The 18,872-nt window shown below is 41.2% G+C and overlaps 1 protein-coding gene across 2 annotated transcripts in view; it reads right to left on the bottom strand.

Moving 5' to 3' along the window:
* Positions 1 to 17,931, bottom strand: part of LOC139545918 (ceramide transfer protein-like) — a 40,870-nt gene extending 22,939 nt beyond the window's left edge. Inside the window, exons 1-4 of one of the 2 annotated variants that reach the window (XM_071354145.1) lie at positions 17,817 to 17,931; positions 17,042 to 17,167; positions 16,158 to 16,292; positions 1,597 to 1,713 (exon numbers count right to left, since the gene is read on the bottom strand). In XM_071354145.1, the coding sequence (XP_071210246.1) occupies positions 1,597 to 1,713; positions 16,158 to 16,292; positions 17,042 to 17,134 (345 nt within the window). In that variant the 5' untranslated portion in view covers positions 17,135 to 17,167; positions 17,817 to 17,931. Of the gene's footprint in view, positions 1 to 1,596; positions 1,714 to 16,157; positions 16,293 to 17,041; positions 17,683 to 17,816 lie in introns of those variants that run through there. The other variant, XM_071354146.1, reaches the window with a different exon arrangement.
* Positions 17,932 to 18,872: the final 941 nt, after the last annotated feature.

Raw genomic sequence — 18,872 nt, 5'->3', positions numbered from 1 at the left:
AGTCAGATTGTCATAAACAGTAACTAGTAATGCTGCATAGTGCCATAAATACACTGAGTATACAAAACATTAAGAACATTTCCATGACAAACTAACCAGGTGAATCCAGGTGAAAGCTATGATCCTTTTTTGAGGTCACTTAAATCCACTTCAAATCAGTGTAGATGTGTGCCATTCAGAGGGTGAATGACCAAGACAAAATATTTAAGTGCCTTTGAACAGGGTACGGTAGTAGGTGCCAGGCGGACCTGTCAAGAACTGTGTCAAGAACTGCAATGCTGCTGGGTTTTTCCACACTCAACAGTTTCCCGTGTGAATCAAGAATGGTCCACCAACTAAAGGACATCCAGCCAACTTTACACAACTGTGGGAAGCATCTGTGTCAACATAGGCCAGCATCTCTGTGGAATGCTTCACACCTTGTAGAGTCAATGCCAGACGAATTGAGGCTGTTCTGAGGGCAAAAAGGCTGGTGCAACTCAGGTGTTCCTAATGTTTGGTATACTCAGTGTATAACTCACCTTTCTGGTAAAAAAAGTTATTTATTGCTAAAACGTACTCACTTTTGACGACAAGCTGAAGTACCTTACCTCGTCTAAGAGTATCTTAAAATGAGACATCTCAGTCTTACCCCCCCCCCCCCCAAAAAAACGTGCACTCGTCTTTTCCTACTAGCACCGACTTTGCTGATAACCTCTGAGGGGAAAATGACTTACTACAACTGTGATGTGGTTGTTTCAGCTAGCTATCTTTAGATGAATGGAAGTTGCTCAGGATAAGAGTGTCAGCTAAACGACTAAAATCTAGTACAAATATGATGGAGTTCCTATTCAAGAAAAGTGGGTGAATAGGGCATGAAGTATGCTAAGTTTAAATATCTACATATAGGAATAATCAGTTTAGGGACAATTCACCTGCCTTATAACTAAAATAAATATGATCATATTTGGTGACAGTGAAAATTGGCACTGTTTTATAGAACTGACGACAATGAATGTACTGCCTCTGAGCAACACACACACACACACACACCATTCAACAACCTGCCGACTACTGGGCTTCCTCTCACTACCATATTTGGTAGTGAGTGGAAGGAAACACCAAGCAGATGCTTCACATTTATACAACTGGTGAAATAACTCCTCATTGTTCTATCTGTGGTATCATCCTGGCCCTAACACACACACACCAAGTTTTTCCTGTTCGTCCCACTGTCACCAACCAGTCGACCAGTTCCACTCAGAAGCAGTCATGTTGCAACATGTCAATTCCTGGGAATGGTAGCATACTGTAAATATGGGATCTGAAATCACCATGCTTCTGGTTGCCACCATCTCTCACTTGTTTGTATTTCTTGGCCCGAGACTTGAACTAGAAACTTTCTGGCTACTGGCTGCCTCTCTAACCTCTAGTCTTGGCTACCTCTACCTCTCGTTCTATTCCAAAACAACCACTAGGCTGGTGCAGATCTTAAAGTATTGGAGTGTGTAGATCTTAAAGTATTGGAGAATAAATGTAAATTGCACATGCCAAGGGGAATATCTCTGGTATATGTCACTTCTGTGTACAAGAGAGAAAGAGATCCTTCAGTCTTACCTTGTGTAGTTCGATGGAGTCAATCCATTGGTGCCGGTGCTCTGGGTCCTCTGCCCGTAGGTACCACACACTGTCGTTCACACTAATGTCAAAACGACACTCGTCAAATTCGTGGGGCTGCAGGGAGAGAGAGTGGAGACACGAGTGACTCGGCCTATACAGGAGACGTCAAACCCTACAGCAGAAAGTACTTTGGGAAAAGCAGTGCGTCGACCGCTTTAAAAAACAAACATGAGTGGTCAATAGATCCCTCTTTCAGAATCAACTCAACAAGGCCCAAACACCCAACACTAGGCTATATTATTATGCAGGGCTTATTCCAATCAACATGTTGGTTGTAGGAGGGATGTGGTTCTGACTAGAGGTGCAAAGGGTATACTACTTTTGAAGTTTACCAGTAAACTACCAGAATTTTATCATATGACATCTAGTGGCCTTTTTGGGGAATTCAGATTATCATCACAGGTGTATCTCTGGCCCTCTAAAACATTATCTTAATATAAACCAACTTAGTGAATACTGTAAGAATATTTCGAAGATAAATACACAATGCAGAGGACGAGAGGTTAATAGAATACTAACAATCAATGGAAATTGTAGTTTTTCTGTAATAGGGGATTAATGAGCAATGGGTATGGGAGGGATTTGTCTATACAGTGACCTGAAATAGGATACTTGTTATTTGGCCCAGTTTTATTGCAAGGAATTCTAATTGGTCAACCACAGGTTAGGGCTGGTTTATAAAACGATATGCTGTCCCTTTGTTCTGTGGAGAACTGGGAGAGAACCACAGAAGAGCATCACTGAGGACAGGGGAGAATGACCATCTATCTACCTCTCAGCATAACATCTGTGATTTATTCTCTTTGAATAAACATATTTCCTCCCCCTGATTTGCTTTGGGGTCTGTGCTATTAAAGAATAACATCAACTGCTAACATTTGGTGCCGTGACCGGGATGAATTGGTCTGAACAACAAGAAAACTTAACAGCTGTGTGTTGATCCAGAGGAGAATCAACTCTTAATCTCCTGATTGATGGCCATCAGTGCTGAGTGAGTCTAGACCAATATAATTTTAAAAGAACCAAATCAGGTTAAAATTAGTGCATGCAATGAGTGAAACGTATCTGTGATGTATAAGGGTTCAAGTCCTTTGTTCTATTACAGAGTTTTGTCTTGCTCGGTTAGGGGTTAGAGTCCTTTCTTTTGTGAAACCTTCTTGTTGCATAGAAGTAAGTTGCTAGTTGAGTAGCAATTTTTACACGTGTGGTTAATGTAAGTCTTCAACACAGGGATACAAACCGGTGAGGGCCCAAAAAGGTGACTCTTCCTTTTTTTGCACTGAAACATGTAAAAAAAAAAAAAAAAAGAATCCTGCTTGCGGTAAATGCAGGTTAACTAATTAAACAACAAATATGATCTACATGATCAGTCTCTGTGTGTAAAATAAGTGGTTAATGTGAACCTAACTCACAGCTAAAAAATGTAAGTAAAGCAATCCAAAGTTGTTTGTTGCCAAGACTTTACTGCAAATGACACTCAAGTCTTGACAGAATAATACACTAATGTTGCAGTCCATGACAGCCTTTATAATAGAACGCTTGTGACCACACACATGAATATTGCAATTGGGGGAAAAAACATCTTAAAGTAAAATATTAATGAAACAGGCATTCTATTTTGGCTCTATTATAGTTGCCACTATAGTAGACATTGATCAAGTGCACAAGACCGTGTGCAAAAATAACATTCATTAAGTAAAAAAATGTAATAATCCCCCTCACTCACACACGTGTTACTGTCAAATTCAACACAACGAAAACAATATCTTTGGGCTACACTGCACGTTATTACATTGTTCACTTTCTGCCTGTGGACATCTGCTCTACAATGTGCCAGCAGAGCATGATACCCTTTGTTGGCATAATTGATCTCTTTCAGGCAGAGAGTACACCTGGCATACCCCTTTTTATCCACTGTATTGAAAGAGGGAAAGTGTGTGGCATTTCTTTCATCTCTATTGGCCTCCAGCATAAGCCAGGCCCAGCTTCAGCTACACTTGATCCCTGAATCCACTTGTTTTCACCTAATTCTCTCATTCTGAAAATTAGACACAGTGGGTTACCCGACATGGGAGATGAAGATGCCTCATTTTTGGAGGAATTGAGTGTAATCACTCATCAGCTGATCCATACATTATTTGCGAAAAACATTTGTTCCCACAACTAATGACTGGCAGAGACAAAACTACGGCAACATCAGACAGACGGTCACGACTGGACAGAGACATCAATCAACATAATAAACCGTCTGTTATCAGAGTTGTGCAGGTTCCGAGTGAAACCAACAACAATATCCATTTAGCAGAAGAGAAACCTGGTGTGTCATTATTGTGGGATTTCTGGTCACTGGCAACGAGAATGTCGGAAAAGAAAGCTTGATTTTATGAGAAGTGGCTAGGATAAGCAGTGTCCGTCTAAGTGAAAATGGACTCAAGGCAACAGCCCCAACGCTGATGCAGAAATTTAAGAAGCCCTCTCCGGCTCAGCAGCAGAGTTTTCTGGATGATGTGGAGATAAACTAACAGACCCCCTATTATGTCCCATCTCAGCTGGTGTACATATGAAATTGAATGAAATATATGTGAACATGATGGTTAACAACTTTGCAGTACATTTTCTTTCGTAGACACAGGTGCTGAAGTCACTGTATTGCCCATATCTAATGCAAAACATATATGTCCTCAATACACAGGCAAGAACATGAGAGCGACAGGAGTGGGGGTGGACAAAGACAGATATGAAACAAACCTTTATCAATTTCTCTTGTTCCAATGAAGGTTGATGCAGGAATGTGGATAGGCTCATTTGAACAGCCTATTTTAGGTCTTGATGTTATTATGCAACTTGACTCTACATTGAATATTTCTGAAGGAAAGGTGATGTGGCAAATTAGACAACTGCAGGGCTCTACAGTACAGAACTATCCTATTTGGACTACAAAGAAAAATGAGTGTGGAACTTTGGATAAGGAACCAGTGTGCTTTACAGGTGTTGCTCCACCTTGCACAAAACAATATTCCATTAGCAATGAAGCTATGGACTCTACTAAAGTAGTGATTAAAGATCTATGGGACATGGGTATAGTTGAAAAGACACCATGTAATCCGGCTACTCTCATGTATCCTACAGATACCACATTACTTGAACACGACTGGTGTGAATTGGTTTCGGATCAGCTCTCTGATAAGTTTATAGAGTCATTCTTTGGAAAACCGTGAGTTTATCTTAAACACAGACAGTTCAAGCATTGTGTGTGTGGGGGGGGGGGGGAGGAAGGCTGGGCAGTTACTACAACGGACAATGTGATAGTGACAGACACGTTACCTGCAGGAACATCAGCAGAGGTGGCGGAATTGGTGGCTTGACAGAAGCATGTAAACAAGCTGAAGGAAAACTAATATCTACACAGACTCAAGGTTTGCTTTTGGTGTTACCCATTATTTTGGAAAAATATGGAAAAACAGAAGATTCATGACATCACTGGGAGCTCCTGTGAAGAATGGACCAGAGGTGATGGCTCTACTGAATGCGTTGCAATTTTGAAAATGAAAGCACATGGAAGAATCTTTAGACAAATGTAATGATTTGGCTGACAGAGCTGCTAAGGCGGCTGCCAAGAGAAAACCTCTGTCAGCTAAACTGATTAGGAGATACACCTTGGATACATTGCAACATATTAGAGATATGCGAACAATGAAGTGTGGGAATGGATGGCTGCAGGATGCAAACTCAATCAAGGTGTGTGGAAATACAACCTGAGATGTGTAGCGCCAAATGCACTCTTACCCTACTTGGTGACACAGATCCACTCTTTGGTACACATTGGTGTGGACAAGATAGTTTATCGTTTTGTGGGCAAATGGTGGAATCCTGGTGTGCAGAAAGAGGCGGAGGCTGTTGTGGCGAATTGCAACATTTGTATGGAAAACACCACCAAGGGACAAGTAAAAGTACAGACACGACGAGCACCTGCCCTACCAGGACCCTTCAGACATCTACAGCTTGATTACATCACACTGCCCAAATGTAAAGGACATGAAGATGTGCTGGTTGTTGTTGATCGTTTCTCACGATGGGTTGAAGCCTACACTACTAAGAAAGAAACTGCACAACACACAGCTAAAATTCTATTCGACAAATCATTCCCAGATGGGGATTTCCAGAACAATTAAATTCCGACCAAGGCACTAATTTCACAGGAAAAGTGTGTCAGGAGGTAGCTCGTCTTCTGAACATAGACTGGCAACTACACTGCCCTTATCATCCTCAATCGAGTGGACAGGTAGAAAGCACAAATCAAGTTTTGAAAGACTTTCAAAGTTGCATCAAGAAGGGATAGCATGGCCAGATGCATTGCCTACGGTATTATGTATTAAAGGGCAACACATAACAAAACCACAGGGTTGAGTCCATTTGAGGTCGTCACAGGTCGACCCATGTCACTACCAGGCACGTTAGATTTGAGAAAAGCACTGTTTCACTTTGAGTGACACAATGCTTAACTATTGCATACAACTCTCTAACGCATAGGAGAAGCAGACAGACAAGTTAAAGAGGCATGGGGAATAACTCCCAAGGGGGGACATGACATAGTACCAGGACAGCGGGTGATGGTAAAAAAATATGTAACAGAGATGCTAGGGCCAAAATGAGAAGGTCCTTATCAAGGTTTGCTCATAACGAGGTCAGCAGTAAAAGTCCAGGGAAAATCACAATGGATACATGTCACTCATTGCAAGGTTGTCCATTTTGATGACACGGGGGAGCCTGGAGAATAAATAACTGATTGATTAGCAATCGGGGGCCAATCTCAGGTGAAGAAGCATAGTAAGATGATCAGAATCTGATAAGCTTCTATGTTGTACACCGCAGTCATCATATTTCATCTAGGTGAAATGTCCAACTTTTCCTGAAAATCGGGACATGCTTACTTAGGGAAAGCTATGTGAAATTTCTCTTGAAACCAGGACATGTTACTTTCACTTTTTTGTTTCCTTCGTTACAGGTTATGAGAATCTACCGTCTGAAGCTGAAGCAATATCCCTTGATCCAAGGACTGTACTTGAAATGAAACAAGATCACCGGTGAAGTGTTCATTACATGAGTCCTTAACCAGTGGAACAGAAGAAGAATTTCTCACTACTGGCAGACTGATAACTATTATAAATGATGTTCTGACAATGTGGGACTGATACCAGTGTGGAAGAGCTGGTCACTTAAAGGACTTGGTGAATGATTACCTTTCCAATAGGACGATTGAATATTGTCTTGTAGAAATGTTTTTTGTTGTGAGTTCTCACAATACAGAATGTGGTAGGAATTGTAAGGGACATCCTAATTACACCTGTTAATACCTATTTTCTATAACTTTGGTTGAATCTATTTCTTATTGTAACAGCAAGTACAATACGCCCTTTGAGTTCTATAGAAATGCAAGGTGTTTAATGTAAATTATTTTATGCTTAGTGCTAATGTTTTTTATACTGTATTTTTTCATGTTTTCTATTGTCATTTTCAAAAAATACATTTTAAGTATATTTATTTTTAAAATGGTCTAGGAGGAGTGTAAGAATATTTCGAAGATAAATACACAACGCAGAGGACGAGAGGTTAATAGAGTACTAACAATCAATGGAAATAGTAGTTTTCCTGTAATAGGGGATTAATGAGCAATGGGTATGGGAGGGATTTGTCTATACAGTGAGCCTGAAATAGGATACTTGTTATTTGGCCCAGTTTTATTGCAAGGAATTCTAATTGGCTAGGGCTGGGTTATAAAACGACATGCTGTCCCTTTGTTCTGTGGAGAACTGGGAGAGAACCACAGAAGAGCATCACTGAGGACAGGGGAGAATGACCATCTACCTACCTCTCAGCATAACATCTATGATTTATCCTCTTTGAATAAACATATTTCCTCCCCCTGATTTGCATTGGGGTCTGTGTTAAAGAATAACATCAACTACTAACAATAACATTGGTGTTTAACATGAATTTCAGCGTGAAATAGCCTTTACTTTTTTTACATATATTTATTTTACTATGTCAATATGTAAATCATTGGTTCCAAAACTGGTGGCAGTTGTTAAAAAAAAAAAATCGTTGGAAGAGATAATTTGGGTATTTTCTTTTGGTCCATATGGTCTATCCACTAGAAACTCATGGACATACATTTCTAGATTTTTGTTGTTGTTGTTATTAAAGTATAAATTATCAAAGTTAATGAAAGGGAAAACCTACTCAGTTGCGCAACTGAATGTATTCAACTGAAATATGTCTTCCGCATTTAACCCAACCCCTCTGAATCAGAGAGGTGCGGGGGGCTGCCTTAAATTGACGTCCACTGTGCCCGGGGAACAGTTGTTGGGGGTTAACTGCCTTCCTCAAGGGCAGAAAGACAGATTTGTCCACCTTGGCAGCTTGGGGATTCGAACCGGCTACACCAATAACCTGGGCTTGGAATCTGTTCCTTAAAGACAGCAAAGGCCTTTTTCTCCACATTTTCTGACTTCGAGCTCCTCTTCCAGTAGAAATGGCCCGTTGATGCCAGCTGATGTTGCCCCAGTTTAATAAACTTATTATTTTCTCAAAATTCAGTTTCTCCATTTAGTTTTCCCAGGTTTCAGCTTTTTCCCCCCGATTTTAATGTTTTCTCTTTCAAAAATCACACATTTTTAATAGAAAAACAACAATTTGAGACCACTTTTGAGATCTAGGGAAAACCTAAGAAATGTTCATTTTTGGATGTAGATAACCTTTCATTCAAGTGTGCACCAGCAAGACACTTGCTTGGCTAGCAGTGTTTCTGTAGCACACGTGATTGCTGAGTTAGCTAAACAAATCCCTACTGGATTGATGCAAATAATCATGATCTCATTCTGCCAGGTAGGCACAGACTACTTTGTAGTTAACATTTAATTGAGAAGGTTTTTATGAAACCCTTTCCATCTACCAGAAGGCAGTTGTCATTAGCATCCTCGCTAACAGCTACACAAAGTGGTAGACAAACGCGCACAAACATGGGGATTCACGAGCAGTTGCCTCTTCAGAAAGTTGAAGAAAAATACAAATCACTTAGGCTACGCATTTCGTTCATGACATCCTAATCTTTGGCAAATTAATTGATTTCCTACTAAGTTCAAGACATGATTAAATATTGTTGAATTATGTTTTAATGTCTGGATTCCGTCCACATTCCCTGCATCGCAAATTTTGTAGGGCCTTAACTATTAATAAAGCTCCTCGTTTTATTTCCTGTAACCTTTGACAAGAAACTGCTGAGCCCCCACACCACACAGTATCTGGAACATACATGTAATGAATGCAAAATTTCACAAAATTGTATTGAGCTTGTTAAATCATAAAGCTAAAACAATCCCCATGTGTTCCATTTCATAAGTTAGTTTCAACTTCTGATTTCTCTTTAACCTCCTCATGTACCAACTAGTACTGGGTAGAAGTTGTCATTGAACAGAGATCTGTAACCAGATTACCCCTCACCGAAACACTATCCATTGTAAAGAAAAACAAATCTGACCTTAGATCAGTTTCTAAGGGTAGCTTCACCCTACTCCTATCAAGCATGTCCTTAAGAACCTCTCTGCTGTCTGTGTGACTCAGAAGAACCATTAAGTCCACTGGCACAAGGCTGTATCAGACACAGACCATAAAGCCTGGCTTTATTTTCGCTCCTTCTCCAGGAGCACAGTGTGCTGCAATCTATCCCTATCCGTGTGTGTGGAGAGATCTGATTGAGAACACTGTAGCTGCCAATGCTGCAGTTGCTTCGCTTGTATCCTTGGGATGTTGCAGTTGCTTCGCTTTTATCCTTTGTTGTTAAAAAATAAATAAAAATGTATTGTTGACATTATCTATAGTAGTTAGTAGGGATGCACAATATATTGGTAAGCATATCGGAATCGGACGATATTAGCTAAAAATGCCAACATTGGTATGTCTAGTTTAAGGCCGATGTTAAAAACCGATGTCAAAACTACCGTGCACCTATGAAGTAGGTGCATGACGTAATAACGCCACGTAAAATCCTAACCTACCCCACACAATGTCTGCTGTGTGGATCAAGCAGCCAACAAGTCCAGCAGTCATTTGAAAGAGTAACAACATTTCAGCGAGACAACTCAAAAGGCGAAATCCATTTAAGCCAAGATAATGGAATTCATTGCCCTTGACAATCAACCGTTCTGTCGTGGGTGATGTTGGCTTTCGCCGACTGGTCGAGCACCAGTACACACTACCAAGTGCGCTATTTTTCAGATGTTGCCCTACCGGAGTTACACAGTAATAGTGTCACTGCTATTAGCTTCACAACATGCATACTACGGAACGACGTTTGGGTCTTTGCTTGTCAGAAAAGATACAATAGCACTGTCAAAGCTGTACAAAAAAAGTCTGCAAGCAAACACGTACAATGTGTTTTCAATACCGCGTTGGTAATTAAGCATTTGTTCGACCACAACTTCTGGGGTAGCTAGCTTTAGCTTGGTACCTAGCTAGCACCAATACAACCAGCCTGAAAACAATGACCAGTAGAAACTGCAGTCATTTTAATTATTCTTAGGAATCCTTGTGAGTAAGTATTAGCTAGGTTGCCACTTGTTGTTCGCCTACTGGAATTGAACTTCAGTTCATGAAAAGAAATAGCTAGCCAGCTACTTAACCCTGTTGCCCAAAGCTAACGTTATAAGCAGCCAGCTAGCTTCATCTGGCTAGTGATGCTCGACCGGACCGGCTTGTGTGTTTTGAAGCTAGCCACAATAAGGATTAGGCACTAGTGGAATTTACGGTTCGCCTTCAAAATAAAAGTATGTCATTGACTGATGCAAATTAACAAATAGTAAAATTATGCAATAGTTTTATTTTGAAGGCTAACTGCTAAGTCCACTATTGTGGCTAATCCTTATTGTGGCTAGCTTCACAGATGGGTCCGACCATAAATTAGGGTTATTTTAGAAGACACCTAGCTATATAGTTAGCTAGCTAACTATATAGCTACTGAAACAGATTGTGTCGTGTTATTTGACACGTCAAGTATCTTTTTTGGCACGCAAAAACCCAAATGGCGTTCCAAAGAAATCCTGGTTGAGAATGAAACGACTGAACAACGAAACAGCACAGCAAGTAAGTGAAAGAAATAGGTTTTGATTATGTTTTACTGGTAATGGGGACATACGTAAATGCCAACAAAATAACTTTTCGGTCAGTGTGGTGTGTGTGTAACCTTTATCTAGGCAAGTCAGTTAAGAACAAATTCTTATTTACAATGACGGCCCGGACGATGCTGGGCCAATTGTGCGTCGCCTTATGGGACTCCCAATCACGGCCAGATGTGATACAGCCTGGATTCGAACCAGGGACTGTAGTGACGCCTCTTGCACTGAGATGCAGTACCTTAGACCGCTGCATCCATGTGTGCGTTACCTATTTAACTGTACTAGAATGCTTAAAAAGGACGCTAAAATTTTAAATATCGGTTATCAGTATTGTTTTTTTTGGCAAGGAAAATATCGTATCGGCCAAAAATGTCATATCGGTGCATCACTAGTAGTTAGTACCAGTATTACCATCATTATCAACTCTAATGTGAAGATATTTTACCTTGTGCGTGAAAATAAACGTAACAGAGAATACAAAACCTAATATATCTGACAAACACACACATACTGCATGAAAAGAGCAGTGTATGATTTCCATCCCTCTTGGAAGAAGCACAGGATACTGAACAAATGCAGCAGATACTTCTGAGAGCGATGTGTAAACAGTAGCCTGCGGTGTTGTGACACAGCATGAGGTTGAGCCATAGCCTGAGGCGGAATTATCTGACTTGCATTTTCTGCACAAATACTGTATCTACAGTGAGCGTGAGGTGAGCGTACTGTACCGAGTCTATGGTGTACATCCTAAAAGTGAAGCTGGCCTCTATTGAGCAAGACATTAACCGATGGCCAGTGTTGGAGAGTAGTGAACTACATGTAGTTCAACTAATAATTTAACAACATTTTGCAGTAGCTTGGTGCTAGTTGAACTAAGTTCAGATCTTGGTAGTATTTTTTGTAGTTAATTACTATTTACCATGTATCTAACTACTGGACCTACAAAAATAAAATATGAGTAGTAGGAAAGAATTTCATTTTTTGGCTTCAGAGCTTCCTAATTCTCACTTGAAACATCGTTTTAATTTAGCCTATTAAACACAAACTTTGTTAACACAACTCCAGAGTGATCTGTTCATGCAATTTGAGGTCTATGATATTTTAGATTTAGATCTAGCTATTTCATGATAAATAATAATGATGTAGTGAACTACTTTTTCAAAATTACTTTATGTAAACTAAACTCAGCAAAAAAAGAAATGTGTAAATATTTGTGTGAACATAACAAGATTCAACAGACAGACATGAACTGAACAAGTTCCACAGACATGTGACTAACAGAAATGGAATAATGTGTCCCTGAGCAAAGGGGAGGGGGGGGGGGGGTCAAAATCGAAAGTAACAGTCAGTATCTGGTCTGGGCACCAGCTGCATTAAGTACTGCAGTGGACCAGATTTGCCCGTTCTTGCTGTGAGATGTTACCCCACTCTTCCACCAAGGCACCTGCAAGTTCCCAGACATTTCTGGGGGGGGGGGGGGGGAATGGCCCTAGCCCTGCGATCCAACAGGTCCCAAACGTGATCAATCGGATTGAGATCCGGGCTCTTCCCTGGCCATGGCAGAACACTGACATTCCTGTCCTGCATGAAATCACGCACAGAACGAGCAGTATGGCTGGTGGCATTGTCATGCTGGAGGGTCATGTCAGGATGAGCCTGCAGGAAGGGTACCACATGAGGGAGGAGGATGTCTTCCCTGTAACGCACAGAGTTGAGATTGCCTGCAATGACAACAAGCTCAGTCTGATGATGCTGTGACACACCCCTCCAGACCATGATGGACCCTCCACCTCCAAATCGATCCCGCTCCAGAGTACAGGCCTCGGTATAACGCTCATTCCTTCGACGATAAATGCAAATCCGACAATCACCCCTGGTGAGACAAAACCGCAACTCGTCAGTGAAGAGCACTTTTTGCCAGTCCTGTCTGGTCCAGCAACGGTGGACGACAACAATAGGCGACGTTGTTGCCGGTGATGTCTGGTGAGGACCTTGTGCGTTCCTGGTGTAACTCGGGCAGTTGTTGTTGCCATCCTGTACCTGTCCCGCAGGTGTGATGTTCAGATGTACCGATCCTGTGCAGGTGTTGTTACACGTGGTCTGCCACTGCGTGGATGATCATCTGTCCATCCTGTCTCCCTGTAGCGCTGTCTTACGCGTCTCACAGTACAGACCTTGCAATTTATTGCCCTTGCCACATCTGCAGTCCTCATGCCTCCTTGCAGCATGCCTAAGGCACGTTCACGCAGATGCGCAGGGACCCTGAGCATCTTTCTTTTGGTGTTTTTCAGAGTCAGTAGAAAGGCCTCTTTAGTGTCCTAAGTTTTCGTAGCTGTGACCTTAATTGCCTACCGTCTGTAAGCTGTTAGCGTCTTAACGACCGTTCCACAGGTGCATGTTCATTAATTGTTTATGGTTCATTGAACAAGCATGGGAAACAGCGTTTAAACCCTTTACAATGAAGAAGTTATTTGGATTTTTACGAATTATCTTTGAAAGACAGGGTCCTGAAAAAGGGACATTTCTTTTTTTGCTGAGTTTATATTACTCATAAGGGTAGCTTAAGTGTAGCGTAACTTCTTCCAGTGTTAAGTGACTGGTAGCTTGGTAAACTATTTTCAGAGTAGCTTTCCAAACACTGCCAATGGCTAGTTTCTGCATTCATTATAAACAGACTGAGTGCCACTGACTGTGTAGGTGTGGTGCTAGTAGTTAAAACCTTGTAGTCTGTTGCATTTACATAGAAAAAAGGAACTAATGCTCTCTTAGAAGCACAAAGACACCATTCACCTAAATGCCCAATACAATAAAAATAAAATCCTGTATTATACAGTACCAGTTAAACATTTGGACACACCTACAAGGGTTTTTATTTTATTTGTACTATTTTCTACATTGTAGAATAATAGTGAAGACATCAAAACTATGAAATATGGAATCATGTAGTAACCAAAAAAGTGTTAAACAAATCAAAATATATGTTAGATTCTTCAAAGTAGCCACCCTTTGCCTTGATGACAGCTTTGCACAATCGTGGCATTCTCTCAACCAGCTTCATGAGGAATGCTTTTCCAAAAGTCTTGAAGGAGTTCCCACATATGCTGAGCACTTCTTGGCTGCTTTTGCTTCACTCTGCGGTCCAACTCATCCCAAACATCTCAATTAGGTTGAGGTCGAGTGATTGTAGAGGCCAGGTCATGGTCATTGTCCTGTTGAAAAACAAATGACAGTCACACTAAGCGCAGATGGGATGGAGTAGCGCTGCAGAACGCTGTGGTAGCCATGCTGATTAAGTGTGCCTTCAATTCTAAATAAATGACAGAGAGCGTCACCAGCAAAGCATCCCCACACCATAACACCACCTCCTCCATTCTTCACGGTGGGAACCTCACATGCAGAGATCCTCAGTTAGCCTTCTCTGCGTCTCACAAAGACACGGCAGTTGGAACCAAAAATCTGGACTCATCAGACCAAAGGACAGATTTCCACTAGTCTAATGTCCATTGATCTTGTTTCTTGGCGCAAGCAAGTCTCTTCTTATTATTGGTGTCCTTTAGTAGTGGTTTCTTTGCACCAATTTGACCATGAAGGCCTGATTCACGCAGTCTCCTCTGAACAGTTGATGTTGAGATGTGTCTGTTACTTGAACTCTGTGAAGCATTTTGGGCTGCAATTTCTGAGGCTGACAACTCTATATAACTTATCCTCTGCAGCAGAGGTAACTCTGGGTCTTCCTTTCCTGTGGCACTCATGGGAGCTAGTTTCACCATAGTGCTTGATGGTTTTTGCGACTGCATTTGAAGAAACGTTCAAAGTTCTTGAAATGTTCCGCATTGACTGACTTCATGTCTTAAAGTAATGATGGACTGTCATTTCTCTTTGATTATTTGAGCTGTTCTTGCATTGAAATGCATTCCTGGTGACTACCTCATGAAGCTGGTTGAGAGAATGCCAAGAGTGTGCAAAGCTGTCATCAAGGCACAGGGTGGCAATTTGAAGAATATAAAATATATTTAGATTTGTTTAACACTTTTCTGGTTACTAAATGATTCCATGTTGATCATTCATAGTTGATGTCTTCATTATTATTCTACAATGTATAAAATAGTCAAAATAAAGAAAAACCCTTGAATGAGTAGGTGTGTCCAAACTTTTGACTGGTACTGTATATATCCACACTATGAGGTTGGAATAATACTGTGTAAATTATGATAATGTCCTTTAGGTAGCCTGGCGGGTAGGAGCGTTGGGCCAGTAACCGAAAGGTTGCTGGATCTAATCCCCGAGCTGACAAGGTAAAAATCTGTCATTCTGCCCCTGTGCAAGGCAGTTAACCCACTGTTCCCTGGGAGCCGATGACGTGGATGTTGATTAAGGAAGCCACCCGCACCTCTCTGATTCAGAGGGGTTGGGTTAAATGCGATAGACACTTTTCAGTTGAATGCATTCAGTTGGTAATAACTAGTCAGTTGTACCTTTCCCTTCCCTTAGTGTAAGAGCTGTTAGAAACAACTGCTTGAAATTTCAGCCTGTTTTGGTGAGATGGATTTTTGGCCTGCCTGGTGACATTACCAGATGGTAAATGAGTTAATAGACCAATGAGAAAGAGTTCCAAACCTCTCTGCCAATAACAGCTAATTTGTCATTTTCCCCTCCCAACTCAGACCACTCCCAGAGAGCCCTAGCAAAATTCTTGCATGAGAAATTGCTCTTTGCTAAGAAGCTATTTTTGTTTCTTTTTGACCATTTAATTGAAAACAATCACAGTAAGGTATTTAATTGTTACTTAGTTGTTATCCAGAAATTATATTTAATATTGAGATAAAAACAGCTGCATTGGAAGTTACAACAACCTATATTATGGTTTTAATCTGATTTCAGTCATTTAATCATATTGCACAAATAGCAGTAACACCATTTGTTGGGCCTCTGTACTGAACCATGGTATTTCAGAAAGAAAATAGAATGTTTAACCAGGGAGTTGGATTTCAGTTTATCTAACCAACAGGAGGCCTGCCTGAGGAGAATAAAGTGTCAACTGGCTAGAAACAGAAGCATGGCACACAAAGGATAACAGAGATTACAATACAGAATCAGGATTTCAGATGCCTAATAAAGAACAATGTATATGTGTTTACAACTGGTGCTCCTTGTAGTGTCAGTATGCCCTTGTCTAATAAAATACTGCTCTCTATCCCCTACTGTGAACTAACAGCCTCATAACTGGGTAATTTCACTTAAACCATTTCAGTGTCTGAACAAACCTTTTTGCCAAAATGTGCCATAATGCTGCTTTCTGAGAGGAAATGAACATTTCCTCTTACTTACAGTGATGATAGCTTTGCTGAGACACAGAGAGCCCCTGCAGCCGTACTCCCGCTCATCCTCTGACTTATAGTAGCTCAGAGTGTTGTTCTTCAACACTACCCACCGGTCCTGCCATCCGTGAATGTAGTTGGTCCACTGTCAACAAAACATAAGAGCAGATATTCAAGCCTACAACTCTACTAGCGGTGTACTTACAGTAGGACAGGGGTCATGTATTTAGTTTCACACAATCACTATAGATAACAATGATTGGTTAAATTAATTTCCTGATTAATTGAAAGAGAAGTGGGTGTTGCATGTCCCACAAAAGGATGCCATTAATGGCCAGGGATTGACATTAAAGGTCACCCTATTGCTTGAGGCAAGTGAACTGAGCAGTGGAGCCTGCTTTGATGTTGTCCCATTGGGCATGTGATCAAATAAAATAACAACCAATCTGCAAAGAATTCCAGTAGCCTAAAACGAATCTTTCTGATTCCTCCCCATGTGTAGATGAAAGGCAGGCGATATATGGCACTTCTGTGTATAAATAGCTCATTTACATTTTTGGTCAACTGATCATAATCCTCGAGCAACCCCAAAAAATACTGGGCAAGTGCCTTTCAGACTTTAATGTCAATCCCTGGTTGCAATTTGGCCCAGGCAGCTTGTTATTAGTAACAGCGGCCGTTTGTTTGTTGTACCTATTGGCTGATAGTAATTTAGATTGTCAATCTGACCCAACCATTGTACACCATAGGGAAGTGTACAATGGGCACATCAAACTTTGAATAAAAGCTAGCAGGTATTTAGTTATTGTAGTTGTATCATAGTGTTGTTTTTTTAGAGGATCAAGTCCTAATTATCTATTTGAATAAAGATACATTGTTTGTTGTTTGACTTACCTTGCTTAGAACGCCACCGAGTTCAACAGGCTGCCCAGATTCGGGATCCACATCTTCATCTGAGCCCGACGAGTTCGAACTCTTCTCCGACATTTAACAACCAAGTTGTTGGTAGTTACCTAGAGGCTAGCGTTTACCACGAGCAAATTAAAATACACAAATTGATAACACTTGGCCTAGCGAGTGTTGCCAAATCGGTTAGAGGGCAAACGTTGTAGCAAAACATGAGACAGTATATCTAAGCAAGCCACTCCTGATTGTCTCTGGCATGCAATAATTGCATGGTTAGCTAACTAACGTAGCGTTAAATCCACAACTTCTTGCAGGCTATATGTTTCGATAGCAACACGACGTAACGTTTGCTATCTCAAGTTAGCTAGAAGCAAATGCAATGCATTTAGCTAAAGCTAGTTAGCTGGCTAGCAATCCAGTCAAAACGCAGCAGTCAAAATAGTCCTTCTGTTTAAATGCGCCATATCCTCTACGATCAATTACACAGGGCAAATCCTTTCAGAGACGCCCTCAGACTCCGAGAACCTACAGTACGATAGCTAGCCTCCCCGCGAATCTGTAGTACGCTGTCATGAACCGGACGACCCAAATCTGTTTGCCTCCGCCTGTGGTTGTTCGGTATCCTCGCCGCTATGCAGAAACTGCGCAAAATATATGAGCTCTATATCAAAATCACTTGCTACGATGTGATATTCCATTGTTTGAGTAAATTAATCACGTTACGTAGAGTGATCATATTAATAAATCAATAACACTGGCTCACCTGTTAAAGTTTAGGTAGATGGACATGTATTGTCAAGGTTTTGTTTATCAGCGCTGTAGAGAAGGTTGCAATTGCGGTCGCAATTCGGGGCGTTCCTGGATGTTGGGCATTCCTGCATCTTCTTCTTGAGTTAGGTTTAACAGCGGTTGGCATACAAATTATGATGCATTACCACCAACAACTTGACCGGGGTATAAATCCATTATACTTTGATCCACAAAACAAAATGGAGAAAAAATGATATCAACAATTACCCTACATTAACCTTATACTCATTAAAACACACAACCCTATTCCATTATTTAAACCCATCTGGCTCTTTTCCCCAGGCCAACAGGACACCGCCACCCAACACACCCTGTAACTCTTCTGAAGTCAAATCTGGTACCCCAAAAAACTTCTCTGCCACCACAACATCTAGTTTCTGTGACCTACGTTCCATCTCTGCTGTACAGTTGATAACCATAGCTATGAACGTTAATCCTATCAGGATCCCTCACCCTGACCCATCTTCCTCTACTTTTTTCCAGTGTGTCAGCATATGACACCCTCTGCACTACTCTAACCCTGGTAACCTCAACCTGCCTCTCTCGCACCGGACACTTCTTTCTGATCCCCAGCACCATGGCCACCTCTACAATTAACACATACGCTTCTTTCCCCAATACTGCACATTCCTTTTGTCTCATGCCCTTCTGCACACATCTCACACATTGCTGCCACATGCCCATAAACTTGACACCTGTAACAACGTAATGGGTTCAGCACAAAACCTTGTACGGGATAACTGAAATATTCTAACATCCCTTTATCGGGCAAAGACAACATCAAAACTCAAAAGAACAGGCAATGACTCTCACCAGTCATGCCACCCAGTCTGCATCGCACCAAACGACAAGCATCACAAACACCGGGAATCTTCCCCTTCAGCTGGTCCACCTTCACATTTACCGCTACCCCAGTAATCACTCCTTTTAATGGCGCCCTATTCCTAAGAGCAAAGCAATAAACCGATCTCGCTCCCTCTGGGCAGAAGAAACATACACAAATATCACA

This window comes from Salvelinus alpinus, chromosome 19, assembly GCF_045679555.1.
Source record: "Salvelinus alpinus chromosome 19, SLU_Salpinus.1, whole genome shotgun sequence".
Classification (NCBI taxonomy): Eukaryota; Metazoa; Chordata; class Actinopteri; order Salmoniformes; family Salmonidae; genus Salvelinus; species Salvelinus alpinus.
This window is presented reverse-complemented; position numbering and strand designations above follow the sequence as displayed.